This window comes from Tachysurus fulvidraco, chromosome 5 (genome assembly GCF_022655615.1).
Source record: "Tachysurus fulvidraco isolate hzauxx_2018 chromosome 5, HZAU_PFXX_2.0, whole genome shotgun sequence".
NCBI classification, from domain to species: Eukaryota; Metazoa; Chordata; class Actinopteri; order Siluriformes; family Bagridae; genus Tachysurus; species Tachysurus fulvidraco.
Genome location: NC_062522.1, coordinates 31,533,736 through 31,558,749, shown reverse-complemented (window position 1 = coordinate 31,558,749; position 25,014 = coordinate 31,533,736). Strand labels below are relative to the sequence as shown.

Here is a 25,014-nt window from a genome sequence, read left to right as displayed (position 1 = left end):
TATTTATATATTTTCTTTTTGCAGTGGACGCTCTGTACGGCAGTTCTCACCCTGAATATGCACAGTATCTGTATTTGGTTGCTCCGGTGTCTCTGATGCTGCTGAATCCACTGGGCTTTGCTCTGTGTGAGCTCCAGCGTTGGAGGCAATGTCCAGACCACAACTACAGCAAGCTGCACATTGTCTCTACTGTCTTTCTGCGTGTATGTTTGTTTCTACAGATTTCTTAATAATTAAGCCGTGTACTCGTTGTCTCACGTGTTTTTTTTTTTTTTTGGTGTTCTCTAGGTGCTTAAGAATCCGATCGTTTTTATGGTCTTGGTCGGGATCGCCTCTCACTTTCTGTTTGGTGGGCGTGTCCCCTTATTGCTTGGGGAGTTGGTGGATGGATTGGCTGACTCGTTCGGAGGAGCGGCGCTCTTTTACTTGGGCCTGACTATGGTCGGGCAGATGGGTAGAGTTACCCGCTCAACAGGGGTCACCCTGATTGTACTCCTTACAGCAAAACTGTGAGTGTGAATATGCGTATGGTGTAATAAGTGAGGCTTTGAGGTTATTTCAGCACGGTGCAGTCCGACAGGGGTTTGTGTAAGACGTGTTGGTGGTTTGATTGTGTGCCGTTGTTGAATTTGCGTGTCTGTCTTTTCCTCCAGTCTGTTGATGCCATTGTTATGTAAAGACATGTTGGAGCTGCTGGACTCAGGCAACTCCAGTTCTGTGAACCACACCAGTCTGTCGGACTACGCCTTTCTGTACGGCATCTTCCCCACTGCCCCCAGCGTGGCCATTTACGCCAGTCAGTATAACATGCAGCTGGAGGTGGTAAGTTTCACATTGACTCAAAAAACTAAACAAATGGACATAAATTCTATCTAATATGTTAGGGATAAAACAGATATGTCTCATCAGATACATAAGGAAGATGCACTAATTACAAAGCGCGATTATTTATTTATATTGTAAATACATCTCCATATACACTTTATTCACTTTTTTCACAATTCAGCCTTTTTTTTTAAATTATTAATAGCCACTTAAAAAGCAAATGAATGAATGTTTTTAAAAAAGAAGGATTTTTTTTCTTTTCTGACCGAAAGAAATGCTTTCCTAAATCTAAATATTGTTAATGCTGTTATAGTTTGCATATGTTTGCATTTGTGTGTGTGTGTGTGTGTGTGTGTGTGTGTGTGTGTGTGTGTGTGTGTGTGTGTGTGTGTAGGTAACCTCCGGTATGGTGATCAGCACGTTGCTATCTGCACCCATCATGTACCTGTCAGTATGGTTACTATCCATTCCCTGGATGGAGGCAACACACCTGATCTCTGAGCTGCAGGAAGTCAACTTTAACATAAGCATCATCAGCATCATCGCACTGGTGAGTGTGTGTGTGTCTGTGTGTGTGTGTGTGTTTGTGTAGTAGAGCATGCAATGCTTTCAGCTTTGTCCCAGTGAATTTAAAGGCTGGTTTCCCTCATTAATAACAGCTGACCTTACTTCTGAAAGCTCCTCTGAACCAAAAGCTCAAATACACTTTATTTATTTATTTATTTATTTATTTATTTATTTATTTATTTATTTATTTATTTATTTATTTATTTAAAGGTAAAAGAGATTAAAAATAATCGGTTTGTCTACATTGAAGAAAAACACGTGGACGTGTGTAACCAAAGATGAAGTATATACAAAAAAACATAAAAAGGAGCAAATAAAAAGTTGGTTGAGGGAAATATAGAGCTGCACATGTTCTAATAAATCTTGTTCATTTCATTTCAAATATTTCATTCGTTAGTCAGAAGAACTACCAAAATATTTTGGGACCAAAAAAGTTTGATTCACTTCCTGCACTGTTCCTAAAGAGATTCTGAGTCAAATAGTTGCAGATGTAGGACACCACTCAGACATTCTGTGTGTGTGTGTGTGTGTGTGTGTGTGTGTGTGTGTGTGTGTGTGTGTGTGTGTGGAATGAATCTGTGATAGGTGTGGACCGTTGCCATCATGGTCCTCAGCAAGAAGTTTAAGAGGTTGCCTCATTTGTTCACAACAAACCTGTTCCTCGCTCAGGTGGGTGAGCACAGTCCTGCAGTACAATTCCCTGTAGCTTCACCTTACTATACCACGTCATATTTATACTGTGTGTTTGTGTGTGTGTGTGTGTTTGGGGGGGGGGGGTGTCTTTTGCAGCTCTTGGTGTGTGTGTCGATGACCTTGTGGAGGTTTGTGGTTCAGCAGGAGAGTGTCCTGGGACAGATCCTTACGTTCACACTGCTCTATGGAGCTCTGTATAGCACCTACATTTGGACAGGTAACACAAACACATATGTGTGTGTGATACAGACTTATCTTTAGCAGAAGTCTTGAAGCCAGGAGTTTATTAGATCTTATTTTATTAATACATTATTTTTGTTCGGCACATTAGACAAATTTTTAGCTGTAAATGTATTTAGTGTACAAGCATAGTCTTTACCTTATTAACACTTATTGCCTTATCAACACTTATCTGTTTCTAGATGGAAAAGAAATGACCGTTTTATTCTGTTTGGAGTTGTGTAGTTGTGTGTAGTTGTGTGTAGTTGTGTAGAGCGTCTGTTGTTTTGTAGGTTTGCTAGCGTTCTCTCTTGCTCTGCTGAAGAGGAACGAACAGCTCAAATTGCCACCTGTTGTTTTCATCATCCTTGGCTGGGGGTGAGTGTGTGTGAGTGTGTGTGAGTGTGTGTGAGTATGTGTGTGAGTGTGTGTGTGTGTGTGTGTGTGTGATGCTGAATGCTGTCATCATGTGTAACACTTTACATGATTATGAACTACATGCAGCTTGTCTGTAGAGTGTCTGTGTGTCTGTGTGTGTGTCTGTGTGTGTGTGTGTGTGTGTGTGTGTGTGTGTGTGTGTGTGTGTGTGTGTGTGTGAGATGCTGAATGCTGCCATCATGTGTAACACTTTACAGACAAGCAGTTCATAATCATGTAGAGTGTGTGTGTGTGTGTGTGTGTGTGTGTGTTACAGGCTCCCGTTTCTGATAGTGGGCTTGTTGCTTGCAGCTGGTGAGAGAGAAGGCAACACGACTGATGCCTCTTTCTTCTACGGCAAGTGGCAGGTATGTTTATGTTGCTGTCTTCCTTGCCTTCTCTTTCTGTTTCGTTTATGTCTCTCACCTCACCTTGCTCTCTCTCGCTCTCAGATAATCAGCAGTGCGGTGGTTTTGAGCTGTAGCATCCTTCTCGGTGGTCTGTCTCTGATGGGCCTCAGTCAGGGTTCTCAGGAGGAGCAGAATTACCAGATCTTGGAGCAGAGCTCGATGTCAGGCACCATAGATGACATCAGAAGCCAGACTCGTCCCGAGGATCACGGCTCAGCCGAGTTCACACCATCACACAGCAGTACAAACAGAGGTGTGTATATATACACACCCCTGAACACGTTCTTATAATTCCCGTTCATTTTATTTCAAATATTTCATTCATTAGTCAGAAGGAACTACTAAAGAACTACTAAAATATTTTTTCCTTTAGTTTCCTTTAGTGATTCACTTCCTGCACTGTTCCTAAAGAGTTGATTCTGAGTCAAATCAGTTTCTCACTAGAGTTCACCTAGACATTGTGTGTGTGTGTGTGTGTGTGTGTGTTCAGGGCAGAATGACTGCATACCTGATACAAGAGCAGACTTAATGAACGACACACCAGCACCACCAACAGGCAAGATTAATACCCGCAGAGTTTATACACATACCAGACCTGCCAACCTTTACGCATTTTGTGTAGCAGATACGCATTTAGACATCAAAGTACGCTGCTACGATTTGTCACTTCAAAATACGCATTGTAAAAAAAACCATTGATGCCTTTGAGTTCAACTGTCTGTGCATTTGCGCACCAGGCAATTCGCCTATGGGTGTAAACGCATTGGGCAGCAACCTGGGAAAATAATAATTCGACCAATCATAGCGCCAGTTTAAAACTCTTCAACGCTACAATCTGTCTCTGTCCGTCTTCAATTCTTCTTACAGTGACTGTTTTTTTAACGTTTCAAAGGTAAATGGCCAGAAATCAATATCCGCGGACATCAATATCCGCTAGCATCTGTGTATCCCTCTTATAGCACGCAGTCATGCTATCACATGACGAAACTAATGTCATTTTTTAAATATCAATCGTATTCTGACTCGATTGTTACTGGCTCCTGTAGATCACATCTGATGGACATCAGATTTTTTTGTGAAAAGCAGGGAAATAGAAGCAGAAAGTAGAAATGATGAGGGAGGTATTATTATATAATCAGCCAGTCAAAACCATAGTGAAGTCTAGAGTCTTGCATTATTGCTGAGAAAATTAACACGTGTGTGTTGTCAAATGTTTAGTTCATTAGATCTAATTTATGGCAATACATAGAGTTGTTAAAATAGTTTTTATGTTGCCTTTTCAATAAAAGAGTTCTTCATGGTCTACTTGTATGTTGAATAACTTGATATGGTGGTGAGTGAGAACTATGTGCTAAGTAAAAAGTTGTGATGAGTGAGCATGTGAACTTAATCAACACTGACCAGCAAATGTGCCTGACCTCGCGCCGCGTCGCTGAATAAGTTGCTACTCAAAAATTTTTTCCAAGGTTGGCAGGTCTGACATACATGTGCTACTTTGAGTGAGTGAGTGTGTGTGTGTGTGTGTGTAGTAACTGAGGCCTCTCCTTCAGGTGTAGCACTGACTGAGGCATCCACGTGTGCACGTGTCCAAGAGGAGAGACAAGTGGCACGTCATGTGCTGCTCTGTCTGCTGCTCATTGTCAGCCTGCTCGCAGTGAGTTCTGTCTCTCTCTCTGTCTCCCTCGCTCTCTCTCTCTCTCTCTCTCTCTCTCTCTCTCTCTCTCTCTCTCTCTCACACACACACAAACACAGTATTGTTAGCTTTCACAAATTATTCCTTTGAAAGTCAAAACTTTTTCTTCCTGAGTGTAGAACGTGTCCAGCTGCCTCTGGTGGTTTTTAAACAGCGATCCTGGGCGACTTTACCTCGAGCTGCAGTTCTTCTGTGCTGTGGCCAATTATGGACAGGTATGGACACACACACATATACACACACACACACACACACTCTCTTCATTTGATACAGTGGTGGTAATTACTAATTAATAAACCTCTCATGTAGGGTTTAATATCCTTCGGGATATTCGGGCTGGACGAACATCTCATCATTTTGCCGTTTAAAAAGTGGTGGGTGGTAAAAAGGTTACCATGACAACACGAACCGTGGTAACATCATTTAAGGAGCAGTAAGATTAATAAGGAATTATGTGTCAAATATTTTGTGGATGATTTTATGATTGTGTGTGTGTGTGTGTGTGTGTGTGTGTGTGTGTGTGTGTGTGTGTAGGCTGGCAGCACTGTTGGGTGGAGCGCAGCAGACTAACCAAGCTCCATCAACCGTTCCTGAAGAGATACGGCTGACTTGCACGCAGTTCGTCCGCTACCATAAGAATCAGTGCGTGCAAGACATCGTTCACAAGAGAAGGTGTGTGTGTACATGTGAGGACAAAAAAATTCTAAACGAAGCCAGATCGAGTCTCTTCTTCTCTTCTTCATGGGTTACCTTTTTCATTTCTGGGTTATCTTTCTTTCGTGCAGAAATGCATTATTGTATTTATTAAGTAAGCTTGTTTTTGTCCTTATGAACGATAATGCATTTCTTTTTTTTTTACCCTCTTTTTTCTCTTCCTGTGCATGCACTTTTTAACACATCAATTCTTCCATCTTTGTCTCTTATTTCCTCTTTTCCACCCTCTATCAGCGGATCAGCCGACTCTCTCTCAGGATCTGTGGGTGAATCCTTGCTTTGATTGACAGGTGCGAACGTGCAGGTTGCTTCCTGGGCCGTGAGCTCGTCCGGTGGCTGCTGCGTGTAGGCTTGGTCAGAGACCGGAGACCGTCTGTCTGTATGGGGTTCAGCTGCAGGAGGAAGCAGACATTGAATAAGTCATGTGTGATTCTTCAGATTCTGTAACAGTGGCCAATCGTATTGTTTCTCAGATGACTGACACGCCTCCATGTGCGGCGTGACCTTTTTCGATCGAATTGTTTCTTCTCCTGTTGCTTTTTGAATTATATTGTTTTGCATGGTGTGCCAAATTTAAAAGAGAATCCATGCTACTTTTATTATAATGATTTTGAAAGGTGTGTTTGGCGTCTGCATGGTTGCAAAGTATGCTGTAAAAAAAACCCCACACAAACTTAAAGGTGCGGTGCACAAAGTTTGAAAGCCAATATTGACATTTGAAATCACCAAAACAAACACGCTCCAACCCAAATTGGTGTCACTCCTGTTTTGCTAGCTCCGCCCCACACATACATGCGTAACCCAGGCAACTATTATGACAGAACCCCCTGGGGCAGCTGGCCAAGGGGATATTTTTATCAGTAAATGAACACAATGAGTAATACTATGGTAATACAAATGTGATTTTGTAGTACTGTGTGTTGTACCGTGAAAATTTAGCTCCGTTTCATACCGAAGACAACGTTCGATACCTAGAACCCGAGGCAGAGGTAACGGCAGGTATCCGCCATGTCAATGTTTCAATCGCTTTCTGCTAATGTCAGACATGCGCACTGAACACTCTCTCTGCTGCAGATTCACAAGACACGCCCCTTTCTGCTCATTGGCTAAACGTCTGTTTTGTTTGTCGGCCCGACTCAGGTTTCTGTAGCGTTTTTCAAACATCGTGCACCCCACCTTTAATATATCATGCATCTCAGCACAAAGTTCATGCAAAATATGATTCTCGACCTTTCGACATACTTCAAAAAACTTGAGAATACGTGACATCGCAAAATGTCCGATAAGGTGCTCTGTTAATGATTAAGTGTTGCAGGTCTAAGATTTTATTGTGATTTCCTGTGAGCGTACGCTCAAGAAACTGTCTAAGTGCAGTGCGATCGCTCATAGATTTAAACGACAAAGTATGCAATTCGAATTTTGGTTTGGTGACCATGAGGTACGTATTTTCACAAATCCAAATGTAGATATATTCTTCTCATCAGGGTTGTTTTCTGTATGATGTGTACTGAAAATCTGATCTATCCTGTTAATGTGACTGAACTGTTCATACAGTGGCTGCTGCCAGACTGCTCAGATTGTACTTACCTGATTTTGCACATGTTCATTGCTGTAGAAACTGTTGTTTATGAAATGTTTAAACAGCTTAATTAATATAATTAATATTAATTAATCTAAATATAAATAATAATTATTAATATAAATATGCACCCAGTTTGTATGGGATTATGTGAACTGGAGATAAAAAAAAGAAAGCCTCTGTCAGAATCTGTGAATATTTTTGTTCATTCATAACCATTTTTTCAGTTATGCACTAAATATTATAGTTTATGCAGACGCACACACACAGCATTTCAATCACACACATATACACACACACACACAGCATTTCAATATCACACACACACACACACACTGCATTTCAATCACACACAGCATTTCAATCACACGCACACACACACAGCATTTCAATCACACACACACAGCATTTCAATCACACACACACAGCATTTCAATCACACACACACAGCATTTCAAACGCAAACACACACACACACACACAGCATTTCAACAACACACACACACAAACACACAGACAGACACACATACACAGCATTTCATTCACACACACAGCATTTCAACCCCCCCCAGCATTTCAAACACACACACAGACACTGAGTATTTCAATCACACACAGCAATTTTCTCGAAAACATACTAGAATAAACTGCAAGCCTGTATTATTAGATTATTACTGTATTATATATTATGTTTCATTTGTCAGTCCTTAGGAAATCTGTTGTCACTGTTATACATGATAAAAGGGACGCACACATGAGAGTAACACAAACTGTTAAAGCTTGTTGAAAGGCTCAGTGCTGTTATTCTTTTAATAGCATGGGTGCCAATAATTTTGACACAAATGCTCTGTTGAAAGTACTGTGTGTGTGTGTATGTGTGTGTTTAAACACATCGATACAAGGCCTAGACAAGTAATATTTGCACTGTTTCTTATGACGGGTGCCAATACTTTTAGATCGCACCGTGTATGGCGTTAGCGTCTAAATACCCGGATGTAAACTGTTAGCACTGTTACCACGTAGCTTCGATGAATTTACGCAAAATACGTTTTTATCCGGATTAAAACCTGGATTTTTTTTTTTTTAGATTTTAGAAACGTAAAAAAAAGTAATAAACGTTAACAAAAATTTACCCAAATTTTTTATTTTTGTGTCGTGACGTCATGCCCGCTTTTGACCAATGGGAAGACTTGACCATTTTCGACTTCCGGATTTCTTTTGGTGCCGTCGCCCGGACCGCACAGCGCGTGAGCCGTCAACACGGTCCAAATTCCTCCTTTATAATCAGACATTATCTTAATTCGAGGTGATACAAACACGCACATTGTTAAAGTCATGTTTTTACTTTTGTACGCAACTTGTCTTGTGTTGAACGTAGACGTTATTTTGTGCTACAGTGCTAACAGTTGGGTAGGAAGCTAACTATGCTAACTGTGTACAAATGAATGGAGCTAATCTGAGGTAACGTCTGGAGTCAGGAGTGTGTGAGGAAAACGGGGCAGTGACACCGAGTCAGGAGGCAGAACACAGTGATCCTGTGGTGCAGTGACTTTAGGGTGTTATTAATGATATATTGGTTATATTTAGCTTGTGCAGCCTGGTCATCCTACACTGGACACTATTTTGGGCATCATGTCCCCTGTGCTGAAGTGACACACAGCCCCAGATAGACCCACATATCCAGCTGAGCTTTACGCATTTAACATGTCTACTTCTGAATTTATTATTATTATTATTATTATTATTATTATTATTATTATTATTATAGATTCATGAAGTGCAGAGAGCTGACAGATTTCAGATCAGTTATGGCTCACGATAAAAGGTTTTCATCATATTAAGTCAAATCAAACGTCACCTTGCGTTCAGGTTTGATTTTGATGGTGTGTTTTCTTTTCTTCTTCAGATGCCTCCGAAGAAGGGAGGAGACGGACCGAAGCCACCGGCTATCATCGGACGATTCGGGACCTCGCTTAAAATCGGGATCGTCGGGTTACCGAACGTGGGGTGTGTTTCATGGTGTTGTCTGAGGGTCATCAAGTGTTAACACCGACTATCGAAAAGATATCCGTGCTCGTGGGCATGTCGTAACCTAGTAGTTAAGGTGTCGAGCTAGCAATCGGTAGGTTGTGAGTTCAATCTCGCGTCCACCGAACTGACACAGTTGTGCCCCTGAGCAAAGGCCTTAACCTTCAATTGCTCAGTTTTATAAAAATGAGATAATGTAAGTCACTCTGGATATAAGGGCTTCTGCTAAATGATGTAAATGTCTGTACTTAACTGATGGGACTTTTCTAAATTGACTATTCTAAATTGTTGTGTGAAGTTGTGTGTTAGAGCATGCTTTATAAAATTATTTGCTGACTATGTTCATCTATTATTATTATTATTATTATTATTATTATATATTTCTGAGATCAGTTGTTTCATTCAGTGATTTCATTAAAACAACAACCGGAGAGTCTTGAGAGTCATCACGATTACGGTCAGGACGTCCCGCTTCGGCTTGATAGTCATGTTTGTTTGTGAACGTCGGTTCGATTAGCGATAAAGTATGTGAGATTTACTAGTCTGGTTTTCAGATCATTTTGGTAGGTTTTCTCCCCTCACTTATATCATTTTCAGGGTACACATCGGATAAAACAAGGTCACTTGCCTTATCTCTTAATGTGTCGCTTGTGTAGAAGGATCTGAAAATGTTACAATAATAATCGATTTCTTTAGCACACGATTAGCTTAAAAAATAACGGCAGACAAGCGACAAGGTCTTAGTAAAAACGAGGCTTTTCATCTACACTTAGATTTTTTTTTTCTCTCTGGTCTAAAATGACATTTACAGTAGAATTTATCAGGTTTTCGGTGGACGTCTGCTGACACTCGGTGCTTCGTGTCAATGTCGTTTTCAGTAAATCGACCTTCTTCAACGTGCTGACGAAGAGTCAGGCGGCGGCGGAGAATTTTCCCTTCTGCACCATCGACCCGAACGAGAGTCGCGTGCCAATTCCAGACGAGCGCTACGACTTTCTATGCCAGTATCACAAGCCTGCCAGGTATGTAAAGCACATCGTTTAAAAAAAACTTTCAGCTGGGAAACCGGTGGAACAGCGTGTCTTGTCTTTTTCAGGTTTTTTCCAGCAGTAAGATCACTGCTGTTGAGTACAAACACAACACGTTACACGCCTGATATTGCTCTGTGTGTGTGTGTGTGTGTGTGTGTGTGTGTGTGTGTGTGTGTGTGTGTGTGTGAGCAGTAAGGTCCCAGCCTTTCTGAATGTAGTAGACATCGCCGGGCTGGTGAAGGGAGCTCACGCAGGACAGGGTTTGGGAAACGCCTTTCTCTCGCACATCAGCGCCTGTGATTCAATTTTTCACATGACACGTGAGTAGACCGCTCTCATTGCGTGTTTTGGAAAAGGGCGTGTAAGCACGAGACGTGTGCCGATGACGTTAACTGGAAACGGATGGAAAAGCGTGTATGGTCATGAAAGATGACAATCGTGGAATATTAGAACATTAGAGGATAAAACATTTCAGGACATGATGTCAGGGAGGATAATAATCCGTCACGTTTTATTTCTTAATGGATTTATAAGTTAAGCCAAGAATTGGTGTTGTAGGTTGGCTGTATTATAACTCATTTGCATATAATGTTTTCCGTGTGTGTGTGTGTGTGTGTTTTTTTGTGTGTGTGTGAACGTGCAGGAGCATTTGAGGATGAAGACATCATCCACGTGGAGGGCTGCGTGGACCCGGTTAGGGACATCGAGATCATCCATGAGGAGCTCAGGATGAAAGATGAGGAGATGATCGGGCCAATCATAGACAAGCTGGAGAAAACGGCTGTGAGGGGCGGAGACAAGAAACTCAAGCCTGAATATGTGAGTGAACTCACACAGACACACACACACACACACCACACGTACACACACACACGTGCACAGAAACACACATACCATATATACACACATACACACACACGTGCACATATACACACACGTGTACACACACATGTATACACACACACGTACACACACACACACACACACACACACACACGTACACACATGCACACACACACACACATATACACACACATGCACACACGTACACACACACCACACGTACACACACGCGTACACATACAAGTACATGTACACATACACGTACACACACATACACGCACACGTACACACACGTACACACACGTACACACATGCACACGTACACACATGCACACGTACACACATGCACGCGTACACATACACGTACACATACACGTACACACACATACACGCACACGTACACACACGTACACACATGCACACGTACACATGCACGCGTACACATACACGTACACATACACGTACACACACACATACACACACATGCACACACACACACACACACACACACACACACGTGATGGCTAAAAAAAGTTATCAAAGTTATTTTGACTCAAAAATCAGGGTAAAGGCTAGAAAACACAGGTGGAAAGTAATTTAATTATTAAATTCATCTTTAATAATAATAATGTATCTTAATTTATGGGATCGTGTCAGCTTGCTTTTATTATTTCTTTATTTTTGAATGAAAATTTTTTTTGATGAAGTTCTTCTCTCAGAGGCTCATCATAAGGACGTTGTAAACGTATTAAAGCAGTTCATACTCGAGATGTAAAAGTGCAGTAATCAAAGAAAATGACAGGATCTGAAGTTTCATGTGGTTTCCTTAGTTGGTCTTCTTATCAGTAGGATACAAAGGTTTTGGGAAACTTGCAGGACTTTCATGGATGCCAGATTTTTAATTCCTTTGTTTTCTTTTGTGTTTTTTAAACAGGACATCATGTGTAAAATCAAGTCATGGGTGGTCGACGAGAAGAAACACGTTCGATACCATGAATGGAACGACAAAGAGGTGACCAGTCATTGATCCTGTTGGCGAACCTGCGTTTAAATCGCCTTTAAATTGATCCGTTTTCATCTTAATGTTTTTTTTTTTTTTTTTTTTTTTTTAAGATCGAGGTGCTGAATAAATATCTCTTCCTGACGTCCAAGCCGATGATTTACCTGGTGAATCTCTCTGAGAAAGATTACATCAGGAAAAAGAACAAATGGTGAGTCGTGGCGTTTTAGGACGCTTTCACGTAACGCTGCCGGATTCAAATTTAAGATCCAAGTGAGTCGTTCAGTCGTTTGCGATTCGACACCCGAATCGACTCGCGTGCAGGAAGTGAATCAAACACGCCACGGATCTTTTGTGTAGCCGTGTGCCGCTGAACTGAAATGCAAACTGTCTTGTACAGAGATGTAGCGCTACAGATACACCGTGTGTCCAGGAGATTAGATTAGATTAGATTCTTAGATGTACAGAAAGATGATGTGGCTTCCTTCTGGGTTATTAGGAAACCTTTCTGGGTAATGACTGACAAGTCTTACAAGGACATTTTCTTTCTCTTTTGCTTTTTTTTTTGTGTGCAACCAAAGTACATATTTGCACTTATTCAGACTCAAAACTGACTCAGGTATGAAAGCCCCATTAGCACCATGTAGCACAGCTTAATACATACACCTTTCTTTGTATATCAGTTGTTCGTTTTAATGAAAATAAATCAGTTTATATAAATGTTGTTATATTATTATACTGTTATCGGGTGAAGTAATAAATGTGTCTTTCCCTGAAGGCTGGTAAAGATTAAGGAGTGGGTAGACGCACACGACCCCGGCGCCCTCGTCATCCCCTTCAGTGGAGGTTTCGAGAGCAGATACCAGGACATGAGCGATGAGGAGAAACAGCAGTTCTGCGAGGAAAATAAAACCCAGAGGTCAGATTTTAAGATTTCACACATTACTTTTTTCCTTTTGCTTTTCCTAGCAGTAACATTTTTTTTTCTTCTTTTCATTAAGAAGGCTGGGTAACGGTGTCACAGAGAACGGTGACGTTTTACGGCGATTTTAATGAAAATTACAGCCGTTATTAAAGCGAATAATAAGCGGGTTAATATTTCAGACAGTTCTTTGGGTGACCATCAAGCTGAAACACCATCACCAAATTTGTGGGGCTTTTTACACCTGGTCACTTCATGCCTTTTCTGTGATCCGATAGCTTTACTAACGGTAAAAAGACCAGGTCTAAATGCCCTCCGAAACGTTTTCGAGACGGATATAAATCCGATGGTTCAAACCACTTCAGGAGGTGGTCTGGGACGCGTTTCAGATGAAACTGGTCATGTGTAAATGCATGTGGTTGTTCAAGCCACATACGTCAGCGCTATACTCCTCCCAAACGGAAGTACGTCAATTGTAGGTGATCTTTCACCCAGGCGTCTCGTCGGGTCTTAAAACGCGCTGCTGCCGCCAGCGAAAACGTAAACGTCGTAACCAGTTTCGTCTTCTTTTTGATCGTGTTCTGAAAACCGCGTACACCAAAGTGTGTTCCGTTTCAATTACCCTGGAAATGAGGTAAAATATATTCGCATTTTGGGTGGGACCAGAAAGATCGGATCGATATCCGATTCGCCGAGACGCGTTTATGAGGCCTAATGTAAATGGAACAGTTTTAACAAATCAGATAGCTATCGGATCAGAGACAACACATGAAGTGACTGGGTGTAAAAAGGCCCTATGACAAAACACACTTTAAATCTGCGAGGGTTTTTTTTCCTCCCCAGAATACTGAATACTTTTATGAATATAATCCGTCTATACAGATAAGTGTCGGATAAGTAAAAGAACATGATATAAACATAATCCGTGTTAATAAATCACAGACGGTTTATTAGATTACAATGTAGATGTACACAGTACCAGAAATAAAACTAAAAGGTTTCTTCTTTTTAAATGTTCCCACTTGGTTCATGTAGCTAATTGAAAACGTGTTCATGCTTTAGCGTGTTGACCAAGATCATAAAGACCGGCTACGCAGCACTGCAGCTGGAGTATTTTTTTACTGCGGGACCTGATGAAGTACGCGCATGGACCATCAGGGTAACTACAAAAACACACACGCTTACAAACAAATACAATGTGTGTGTGGAGACATCTGGCTTGTTTGTTGTCAAGATGATCACCTTGATTGTTACTATCCCAGCCCTTCATCCTGGGCCGATGGTATATTTGCTTGAGTCCCGTGTGCGTTGTGTGCTTCTCTAACCAACAGAAAGGCACCAAGGCTCCACAGGCGGCTGGTAAGATCCACACAGACTTCGAGAAGGGCTTCATTATGGCTGAGGTCATGAAGTTTTCGGATTTTAAAGAGGAAGGCAGCGAGCCTGCTGTTAAGGTCAGATCAACTGCTTCTTTTATCTTTTAGTTGAATGGCTTTTAACCGTTATCACCTTTTATAGCTGTGAGGATCCAAAAGATGTCTAGAAGATAGAAAAGAAGCTGTTACGCGTTATTAGAACATTTAAATGACATTTCTTTATCCACATCATTTTAACGGTGCAGACTTTTTGCACCCAACCGGACTTTTTTTTTTTTTTTTTAAGTAATACGAGAATGTAAGTATTAAAACGTATGTTTATGTATCATCATTGATTTCTGGACAGGCTGCAGGAAAGTACAGACAGCAAGGAAGGAACTATGTGGTGGAGGATGGAGACATCATCTTCTTCAAATTCAACACACCCAATCAGCCGAAGAAGAAATGATGTCATTTTTAAGCCTGTCAGAGACTGGCTGGACTGTACCATGTGGAATGGAGGGGGAGAGTTATGTTGCAGATGTGAGGAATTACCCATGAGGTTTATTCACGTTTGGCTTTGGAACATTCAGTTCATCCACACACACACACACACACACACACTATCTGTTACTGTGTGTGGGTTTTTTTTTTTTTGCCATTTATTTCAGCCTCTTGTCTGATATCTGAGGTTTATTTTACGGCTTTACAATAAAGTGCTGCATATCACACAGCAGAAGCAGACACCCAAAGCTTAATAAACACAATTCTCCAGACCGGAACTGCGTCGCTAAGTTTGTTTCTTTTTGTTTTTCATCAGCGGAAATGGAAAACGTGCAATTTGGTGTATTTCTGTGGATAAAACTGATCCATAATACTGCATCATATCAGATCTTAGTTCTTCACTCAGTCCTCACTAATAAACGGTGTCGCACGGCGGCGTCAAATACAATGCCAGGAGATGGAGATGATGTCTTTTTGGAATCTGTTTCCCCTCAAACACACGTCACACACGTGTCACAGCATTAAGATTTCAATTCTTAATTAAATTATATCCTCAAATATGGACATATAATGTAGATCATTAGAGTGCAGGATACCAGAGTTAATAAAGAGCTCTTTAAAAACTGAAAAAGTTACAAAACAAGCTGTTTATGATGTTTATATGTGGTGATGTGCTGGAAACGTGAGACTATAAATAGACAAAAAGCTCCTTCTGACAGTATAAAGCAGTTATTATAGTTATATAGTGTGGACACATCCGGGTCCTGCGTCTATAAAGCAGTTATTATAGTTATATAGTGTGGACACATCCGGGTCCTGCGTCTATAAAGCAGTTATTATAGTTATATAGTGTGGACACATCCGGGTCCTGCGTCTATAAAGCAGTTATTATAGTTATATAGTGTGGACACATCCGGGTCCTGCGTCTATAAAGCAGTTATTATAGTTATATAGTGTGGACACATCCGGGTCCTGCGTCTATAAAGCAGTTATTATAGTTATATAGTGTGGACACATCCGGGTCCTGCGTCTATAAAGCAGTTATTATAGTTATATAGTGTGGACACATCCGGGTCCTGCGTCTATAAAGCAGTTATTATAGTTATATAGTGTGGACACATCCGGGTCCTGCGTCTATAAAGCAGTTATTATAGTTATATAGTGTGGACACATCCGGGTCCTGCGTCTATAAAGCAGTTATTATAGTTATATAGTGTGGACACATCCGGGTCCTGCGTCTATAAAGCAGTTATTATAGTTATATAGTGTGGACACATCCGGGTCCTGCGTCTATAAAGCAGTTATTATAGTTATATAGTGTGGACACATCCGGGTCCTGCGTCTATAAAGCAGTTATTATAGTTATATAGTGTGGACACATCCGGGTCCTGCGTCTATAAAGCAGTTATTATAGTTATATAGTGTGGACACATCCGGGTCCTGCGTCTATAAAGCAGTTATTATAGTTATATAGTGTGGACACATCCGGGTCCTGCGTCTATAAAGCAGTTATTATAGTTATATAGTGTGGACACATCCGGGTCCTGCGTCTATAAAGCAGTTATTATAGTTATATAGTGTGGACACATCCGGGTCCTGCGTCTATAAAGCAGTTATTATAGTTATATAGTGTGGACACATCCGGGTCCTGCGTCTATAAAGCAGTTATTATAGTTATATAGTGTGGACACATCCGGGTCCTGCGTCTATAAAGCAGTTATTATAGTTATAGTGTGGACACATCCGGGTCCTGCGTCTATAAAGCAGTTATTATAGTTATATAGTGTGGACACATCCGGGTCCTGCGTCTATAAAACAGTTATTATAGTTATAGTGTGGACACATCCGGGTCCTGCGTCTATAAAGCAGTTATTATAGTTATATAGTGTGGACACATCCTGCTCCTGCGTCTATAAAGCAGTTATTATAGTTATATAGTGTGGACACATCCGGGTCCTGCGTCTATAAAACAGTTATTATAGTTATATAGTGTGGACACATCCTGCTCCTGCGTCTATAAAGCAGTTATTATAGTTATATAGTGTGGACACATCCGGGTCCTGCGTCTATAAAGCAGTTATTATAGTTATATAGTGTGGACACATCCGGGTCCTGCGTCTATAAAGCAGTTATTATAGTTATAGTGTGGACACATCCGGGTCCTGCGTCTATAAAGCAGTTATTATAGTTATATAGTGTGGACACATCCGGGTCCTGCGTCTATAAGGCAGTTATTATAGTTATATAGTGTGGACACATCCGGGTCCTGCGTCTATAAGGCAGTTATTATAGTTATAGTGTGGACACATCCGGGTCCTGCGTCTATAAAGCAGTTATTATAGTTATAGTGTGGACACATCCGGGTCCTGCGTCTATAAAGCAGTTATTATAGTTATAGTGTGGACACATCCGGGTCCTGCGTCTATAAAGCAGTTATTATAGTTATAGTGTGGACACATCCGGGTCCTGCGTCTATAAAGCAGTTATTATAGTTATATAGTGTGGACACATCCGGGTCCTGCGTCTATAAAGCAGTTATTATAGTTATATAGTGTGGACACATCCGGGTCCTGCGTCTATAAAACAGTTATTATAGTTATATAGTGTGGACACATCCGGGTCCTGCAGCTGTTTCCGGTAACTAGTTTGTTTACACGAGAGAAAACTGACACTGTGTGTTTGGGGCTCTGTTACTGTGGACTTCACAGAGATTTAAGGTGTAAAACTCGAGTGTTTTAATCGCACAAGGCTCCTGAAATGACTCCCGAGACCAACTTTTTTCACACACAGACATTTTCTGGCTGCGTCCCAAACCACATAAAAGTACGCCATGGTGTTAGTGACGGATTTAAGCACCAATATGTTGTCTTTTATATATGTATAAATATCCTTATATGACTGAAAGACGTGATTAAATATAATAACCTTTGTGTCACTGGAAAACGTATTTAAAAAAAAATAACCGTCGAAGAGCTTTTGTGTGTGTATTTGGGTAGGAAAACAAACAAACAAACAGGAAACGCTCCTGGCATCGTTTTGACTGACGTGTGCGCCCGACCAATCAGACTCGTAAGAGTCGAATCGTGCAGCGAATCGTTTCAAAACTAGCAATGAAAAGAAGGCGGGACTTCCTCTATGTGAAGCGACTTCCACAGCTCTAGCTCAGAAGCCCCACCTTTTGCGTTTCCCGCACCGTCAATCAAAATAGGAAAAAGAAAAAAAAAAAAAAGAAAAGAAAAAAAAATCGAGGCGAATCTCCGATCACAGCCCGCCTTTGATTAAAACAACCATGTTTGGAGTTTAAATGAACAGATAACCTTGTTTTTTTTAGCCTTCCGCGCTATGACTGGTACGTAACACTTAACCGATCGAAGCTCAGCACCGCCGGTGAGTTTGGAGCAACATTTAGCTTAGTTAGCTTAGCTTAGCTTAGCCAAAGTCTTTAATCTCTCCCCCCGTCAGCGGCTAAGCTAACACGTAGCTAAGGCTAACTAGTTAGCCTGACTTTAACAAAGTAAAACAGTTGATTCGAGCGGGAGAAAGTGACCGAGTGTTGAGAAGTAAAAAGCCGAGCTCGATGTGTTTTGTAGTCGGAGAACAAAAAAAGTCCTTGTTGTTATTTATTTTATTAGGTGAAGTGAAATTACATTTCGCTGTGTTTGTTGTTCTCTCACTGTTGTCCCTGCAGCCCCAGAACAGCCAGTGAAGCAGCAGGAAATGGCTGCCTTGGACGCGGACGGCGGTCAGAGTGACTTTCTGCAGCCTGCCGCAGAAGCCGCCGCCGCCTCGGACACGGTATGTGCCAGAGCTCCGGTGCTCTTCTTCAGCGTGTTAATGAATCGCCGAGGGGGGAAATATAAGCGGTCGGGAAGCAGAAAGTCAAACCCGCTTCCCGTGAGCCTTCGGTTTGTACGGCCACCCACTTTCTTAGGCTTTATAAACCCGCCCATTGTGGGTCGGACAGCCTCGGCACACCGGCGCTTTACCCCGCTGTCACCTGCACTGCTCGGGCCGGATAGGTCACCCTCACCTCTCTCTCTCTCTCTCTCTCTCTCTCTCTCTCTCTCTGTCTGTCTCTCTCTTTGTGTCTGTCTGTCTCTCTCTCTGTGTCTGTCTCTCTCTCTCTGTCTGTCTCTCTCTCTCTGTCTGTCTGTCTTTCTCTTTCTGTCTGTCTTTCTCTCTTTCTATCTGTCTGTCTCACTTTCTCTCTGTCTGTCTCACTTTCTCTCTGTCTGTCTGTCTGTCTGTTTGTCTGTCTATGTTTCTCTCTCTGGCTGTGTATCTGCAGGTCTGTCTATCTCTGTGTTGTGACTGTTTTCCCCTCTCTCTTTTATGTCTTTCACACATTCTCTCTGTCTCTCTCTGTCTCTCTCTCTCACTCTCTCTCTCACTCTTTCACACACACACACACACACACACACACACACACACACACACACACACACACTTTTAATGATCAGTCTCAGTTGATGGAAATCATATTCCAGTTCTTTAATCCTATTCATGGGAATCTGTGCTGATATCGTTTTAACACTTACACATTATATTTCCATTTATACATCTGTATTAGATTGAGCTGATAAAGCACAACGAAGCCTATGATGTTTACACAAAATTAGGTTTTTGTTAGTCATACTGTGGTGTTGTGAAACATCATAGAAGCACCGAGAATGTCGAAACTTTCATCGTTCGGTCAAACTGTTTTCTTGATTCTTTAAAAGCATCAAGAAAACAGTTTGACCGAGCGATGAAAGTTTCGACGTTTTCCAAAGTATTCAACAAGAGAAATCTAAAATATTTTTTACTAAAAAGAAACATGGTTGTTACTCGACATAGTGGGTAATAACGGATTTATATGACTCCTCGAGACGAATTTCAGAACAACGGTTTTGCTTTCAAACGGCCCATTACTAAAGAAACCGAAATGAACAAGTGAACTTTGGTTGTGTTCCACTAAGCACACGTAGTAATGCCAAAAAACCACCTGAGCGTGAAGAACATGGAGCCGAAAAGAAACAAGTTCATACTTTTTTATTATAGTATTTAAAACAATCGCTTGTCTTTTTATTCGGACGGTTTACGTATTCTCTAAGAAACGCATCATGGTGTAAATACATTGCTGTGTTAATACATCGTGTCGTCCGGCCGTAACGAGCCAAGCAGGGAGTCGACCGGTCGTTTCACTACATAAATACAAACAGTTCTAGTCGTTAAGTCGTTTTCAAATGAGTTTTTTATGATTTACCAGTAACTCATGATGAGTTTATAATTCTCCAAACTACACACACACACACACACACACACACACACTGTTCCCTAAATGACCATTTCAGTCGTTGTGCCTGTGGGTCTTTGAACCTTTGCAGTCATCGTGAATGAATGTTTGCATAAACGTCTACATGTAGCATAAGCGTGTTCACTAGGGGGCAGTGTTTCGCAGTGGTTTGTACATGTTTAATACGTGTGCTCAGAATTACACTCCTCCGTCTTGTGTTTGCTTTTAGGATGTGATTATTAAGGGCTCTGTTTAATAGTTACTGATGTAACTCATTGCTACTCCTTTCACTTCTCTTCCAAAGCAGACGACAGACATCACGTCCATCCAGCCTGACCGCTGGGAGGTGCTCACCCCGGTTTCCACGGGTAAAGAGGACTCTGGTGTAGTACACTTACCCGGTGGGGGGATTGTGGGCACTAATGGGCAGTTTGTAGTGCCACTGCAGACTGTATCAGGGCAGAGCCAGCCTGTTTTTGTCACTGCCGGGACAGACGGTGTCAGTGCCAACGGCATCCAGTACCAGGTCATCCCGCAGCTGCAGAGCGCAGATGCGTCTTCATTAGGTTACACTACATCCACAGCTGATGGTACCACGCTGGGTACGGACATCTCCATACTGCCTGACGGAACACAAGGCATCCATGCTGCAACTAATGCCAACGATTTGCATGGTTTGCTGGCACAGACCGGACACGTGCAGCAGATCCAAAGCGTCTCATTGGCAGGAAGTGGGTTTGCAGGTCAGGGCCAAGTGGTGACTAACATGCCAGTCGGATTGCCTGGGAACATCACGTTTGTGCCGCTTAACAGCCTGAGCAACGCTGACTTGGAATCTCTGGGCCTGGCTGGAGCTCAAACCATCGCTACAGGCATTACAGCTGAGGGTCAGCTCATTATGACTAGTGACAGCACGGTCCAAAGCACCATGGAGAAAACCAACAATGGCAACAACACATTTGTTCCACCAACATCGACCTCCGCTTCCATCACCACATCGCTGCCTGAGACGATAGACGGCACAGGGGTTCTGACCCAAGCTACTGCCGTTTCGGCTGGCCAGCAAGATCCGTCCTTCGTCCAGCAGAACCACGTGCCTACCTCCATGCCTGCTGCTGTGCCTACAAACACAGAGCCAGTGGTGCAGCTGGTGCCTGCGCAGACGGCAGAAGGTGCGGCACAGACGCTACAAAGCGTTCAGCTGCTCAACGCCGGCACTTTCTTAATCCAGGCGCAGACGGTCTCCCCTACGGGCCAGATCCAGTGGCAGACTTTCCAGGTGCAGGGTGTGCAGAACCTACAAAACCTGCAGATACCTGGTGCTGGTGGAATGGCATCACCACAGATCACTATCGCCCCTGTGCAGACTCTGTCTCTCGGGCAGCATGGAACAAATCTGCCTGCTGGACACATCCCCAACCTGCAGACAGTCACGGTCAACTCCATCTCACAGGCAGAGCATACAATGGAGAGTACACTCACAGGTATACACACACACACACACACACTGCATTTTTTTTGTTGCTATTTGGATTGTTGTCTTGTTTTTTGTATGGTTGAAGTTTATTTTTTTGGATTAAGCCCTTATTGTAGCACGGCTCTAAGATTGGCTCTTTCCAATCTTAGAAAAAATCCTTTTAAAATCCTTACAAATTGAAATTATATTTCGCACAAATTTTTATTATTAAACTTTTATTTAAATATAAAAAGCTTATTTCCATAAGCACACCGGCTTAATTAATCAATCAATTGATGGATTGATTAATTAATCAACCAATCAATTGATTAACTAATCAATTAATTAATCAATTAATTGGTTGTTTGATTGACTAATTAATTAATTTTAACATTCATCTAATTCTTATACATGGACAAGCCATGAAATTATTTATTTATTTATTGAGCCATTTTATTTATTTATTTTTTTAAGGAACGGCCACAAAGCCTAATTTATTATAACAAGCCGTTTCTAGCTTACGTACACGTCTGGATTCGCTCCTTCTGCGTTTTGCCGAACGTTCAGTTTGTACGTTTTCTTCACAAACTTTTTGGAACTCAGATCTTCTTATTCCTCAGACATTCGTATCAAGGAGGAACCGGACTCGGACGATTGGCCGCTATCCGGAGACTCCACCCTGAACACCAGCGACTTGTCGCACTTCCGTGTACGAATGCTAGACGAGGAGTCGGAGGGGATGGGGCAGGAGGGGAAGAGGCTCAGAAGAGTGGCTTGTACTTGTCCTAATTGCAAGGAGGCAGGCGGGAGGTAAGACATAGACATGTAGAGGAAAGCAATTTCTCACCATTACTCAGCGTGTAATAGACCTCGTGATTCATTTTGACGATCAGTGTCGTGATTCAGCAGGTTCGGAAACGATTCCTTCTTTAGTTTAAACCCATGAAGTCTACAGAAAGACGCTTCTTCCTGTAATGATGTTTTGATTTAACACACGGATACGTTTGTTAGTCAAATTTTGAACAGTAGCTTCATTGTTGTTGTGTGTGTGTGTTTGTAGAGGCTCAGGCATGGGTAAGAAAAAGCAGCACATTTGCCACATCCCCGGCTGTGGGAAGGTGTACGGTAAAACGTCTCACCTGCGTGCTCACCTGCGCTGGCACTCAGGTGAGAGGCCCTTCATCTGCTCCTGGAGTTACTGCGGAAAGAGATTCACACGCAGCGATGAGCTTCAGCGCCACCGCAGGACACATACAGGTACTGCGCCTTGCTTTCGTCACACCACAGCTAACCTGCACACACGAGCCTATGACGGTTAAAAGGCGAACTCTCGACCGTGATCGGTGAGAAAGGGTCGATCATTTCAAAACGTAATCGAAAATCATAACAGTTCCAGGTTTCTAACGGTTATCTTTTCTGTAGTAACAGCTGTTTTAAAAACAATGTTCTTTATCAATGTTCTTTGTTCAAGGTGCCTTGCTCAAGGACACCTCAGTCGTGGTATTGCCTTCCCGAGACTCGAACCCACAACCTTAGGGTTAGGAGTCAAACTCTCTAACCATTAGGCCACGACTTCCCGTGTGTTTTTTATATACGGTTTAATAAACTGTCGTGTCTTTTTTTTTATCCACAGGAGAGAAGAAGTTTGTGTGTCCACAGTGCTCAAAGCGCTTCATGCGCAGTGACCATTTGGCCAAACATATTAAAACTCATCTGAACAAAAAAGGGCTAAATTCGGCCCCCGGAGCAGGGCAGTCCGACGCCATCGCCCCTCAGGACGGCATCATCACCGGGGGCGGCGCTACACTCATTCTGACCAACCTGCCTCAGGGTGGCACTCAAGACCACCTCTCAAACTCTGACCTCCCGCTTCAGCTGGTCACTGTGTCTGCCAATGAGGTCATGGAGTGACCAGAAGAAAGAGAAAAAGGAAAAAAAACCCACACACACTTTCACAGCTGGCTTTTCATGATCAATTTTTATATATATGATAAATATAAATATATATATATGAATATATATTTTAAAAAATGAATTATTGATTTATGCTCTGTAGCAGTCTTTTTTTTTTTTGTACAAACGGGACGGGGGGTTTGGGGCAGGGATATTAAATGTCGTGTGGGTATACACACACACACACACTCTCGTATACAAGCATATACAGTATATACGAATACACACTAACACAGAAATGCCTTATTTTGTATCATATCGTACTCCGTATTATATGATGCTGGACTTGCATGGATTTTTACTTTTTGATCAGATTGTTCAGGGGATGATAACGAGTGTGTGTCTGTCTGTGAAGGACACGGTACAGTGAGCTGTGTGTGTGTGAGAGAGAGAAATAAAGAGTAATATTTTATGAATTTGGACATTGTGCTGGGGGGACGTGACTTCACACCTCTCTCGCGCTCTCTCTCTCTCTCTCGTCTGGCCTCGGTCCAAACACATCTCCACTCTTTCATCATGCATTTCACTATTGTGTATCGGCTCTGTGTTTCTCTCACTCACACACCCTTTGTATAATGATCGGAGATTTATTTTTATTTTTTTTTATTATTATTATTTCTGAGTTTTATCCTATCGTCCTTATGCAACTCGGCCGACGTCGTCACTCGTGTAATACTATTTTTTGTTCTCTATATTCATGATGTTTCCTTGTTTTCTTCCTTTGCATTTGTTTCCTCTCCATTGCCCAAGATTGTTTATAGCCATCGTTTTATTTTAGCAAATAACTGATTCTGTTGTATCATGGACTTTCAAATTCATTACTTTTTAAATATGTAATGTTTTATGTTACTTTTATACTTTTATTTTTCTTTTTTTCTTTTCTTTTCTTTCTTTTTTTTTTTTGAAATGGAATACAATTAAAGTCCAAATACTTCCTATCATGTGGATACTTAAAGTTTATTGACTACTATAGGTGCACTTGTGTGTGTGTGTGTGTGTGTGTGTGTTTCAACAAAGCCAGTTATTTTGGCACCTACATTCATTATAAAGAATAAAACAGTGTGTGTGTGTGTGTGGAGGGGGGGGGGCACGGTGGCTTAGTGGGTAGCACGTTCGCCTCACACCTCCAGGGTCGGGGTTCGATTCCCACCTCCACCTTGTGTGTGCGGAGTTTGCATGTTCTCCCCATGCCTCCGGGGTTTCCTCCGGGTACTCCGGTTTCCTCCCCCAGTCCAAAGACATGCATGGTAGGTTAATTGGCATCTCTGGAAAATTGTCCGTAGTGTGTGAATGCGTGAGTGAATGAGAGTGTGTGTGTGCCCTGCGATGGGTTGGCACTCCGTCCAGGGTGTATCCTGCCTTGATGCCCGATGACGCCTGAGATAGGCACAGGCTCCCCGTGACCCGAGACGTTCGGATAAAGCGGTAGAGAATGAATGAATGAATGAAAACAGTGTGGTTATAAGAACAAATAAGTGACACAATGGTTTAAGGGAGTAATGTTTTCACACCTAGGGTCAGTAAGTGTAA

General features: G+C 42.0%; 3 protein-coding genes across 9 annotated transcripts in view; all 3 read left to right on the top strand.

Annotated features, from left to right (window-relative positions):
* Window positions 1-7,297, top strand: part of gpr155b (G protein-coupled receptor 155b) — an 8,354-nt gene extending 1,057 nt beyond the window's left edge. The window contains exons 3-17 of one of the 4 annotated variants that reach the window (XM_027159949.2): window positions 25-203; window positions 289-509; window positions 654-822; window positions 1,220-1,375; window positions 1,978-2,061; window positions 2,182-2,302; window positions 2,598-2,682; window positions 2,999-3,089; window positions 3,174-3,384; window positions 3,622-3,687; window positions 4,682-4,785; window positions 4,944-5,039; window positions 5,134-5,198; window positions 5,359-5,496; window positions 5,829-7,297. In XM_027159949.2, the coding sequence (XP_027015750.1) occupies window positions 25-203; window positions 289-509; window positions 654-822; window positions 1,220-1,375; window positions 1,978-2,061; window positions 2,182-2,302; window positions 2,598-2,682; window positions 2,999-3,089; window positions 3,174-3,384; window positions 3,622-3,687; window positions 4,682-4,785; window positions 4,944-5,039; window positions 5,134-5,198; window positions 5,359-5,496; window positions 5,829-5,985 (1,943 nt within the window). In that variant the 3' untranslated portion in view covers window positions 5,986-7,297. Of the gene's footprint in view, window positions 1-24; window positions 204-288; window positions 510-653; window positions 823-1,219; window positions 1,376-1,977; window positions 2,062-2,181; window positions 2,303-2,597; window positions 2,683-2,998; window positions 3,090-3,173; window positions 3,385-3,621; window positions 3,688-4,681; window positions 4,786-4,943; window positions 5,040-5,133; window positions 5,238-5,358; window positions 5,500-5,772 lie in introns of those variants that run through there. The other 3 variants (XM_027159950.2, XM_047813721.1, XM_027159951.2) reach the window with 3 other exon arrangements.
* A 986-nt stretch (window positions 7,298-8,283) lies between these two features.
* ola1 (Obg-like ATPase 1) lies at window positions 8,284-15,078 on the top strand. Its single transcript, XM_027159952.2, has 11 exons — window positions 8,284-8,423; window positions 9,024-9,124; window positions 10,024-10,167; window positions 10,369-10,496; window positions 10,820-10,995; window positions 11,954-12,031; window positions 12,133-12,230; window positions 12,798-12,938; window positions 14,004-14,100; window positions 14,273-14,395; window positions 14,664-15,078. The coding sequence occupies exons 2-11, from the start codon at window positions 9,024-9,026 to the stop codon at window positions 14,763-14,765; spliced, it is 1,188 nt and encodes a 395-aa protein (XP_027015753.1). The 5' UTR covers window positions 8,284-8,423; the 3' UTR covers window positions 14,766-15,078.
* A 2,874-nt stretch (window positions 15,079-17,952) lies between these two features.
* Window positions 17,953-24,422, top strand: sp3b (Sp3b transcription factor). Of its 4 annotated transcripts, none has more exons than XM_027160030.2 (6): window positions 17,953-18,149; window positions 18,489-18,595; window positions 20,380-21,559; window positions 22,152-22,341; window positions 22,592-22,788; window positions 23,165-24,422. In XM_027160030.2, exons 1-6 carry the CDS (start codon window positions 18,143-18,145, stop codon window positions 23,440-23,442), a joined length of 1,959 nt encoding a protein of 652 aa, XP_027015831.2. In that variant the 5' UTR covers window positions 17,953-18,142; the 3' UTR covers window positions 23,443-24,422. The 4 variants fall into 4 exon arrangements, with proteins under 4 accessions (XP_027015831.2, XP_027015833.2, XP_027015834.2 ...); XM_027160032.2 differs by having other exon boundaries at window positions 17,954-18,149; window positions 20,383-21,559; XM_027160033.2 differs by having other exon boundaries at window positions 18,063-18,187.
* The last annotated feature ends 592 nt before the right edge of the window (window positions 24,423-25,014 follow it).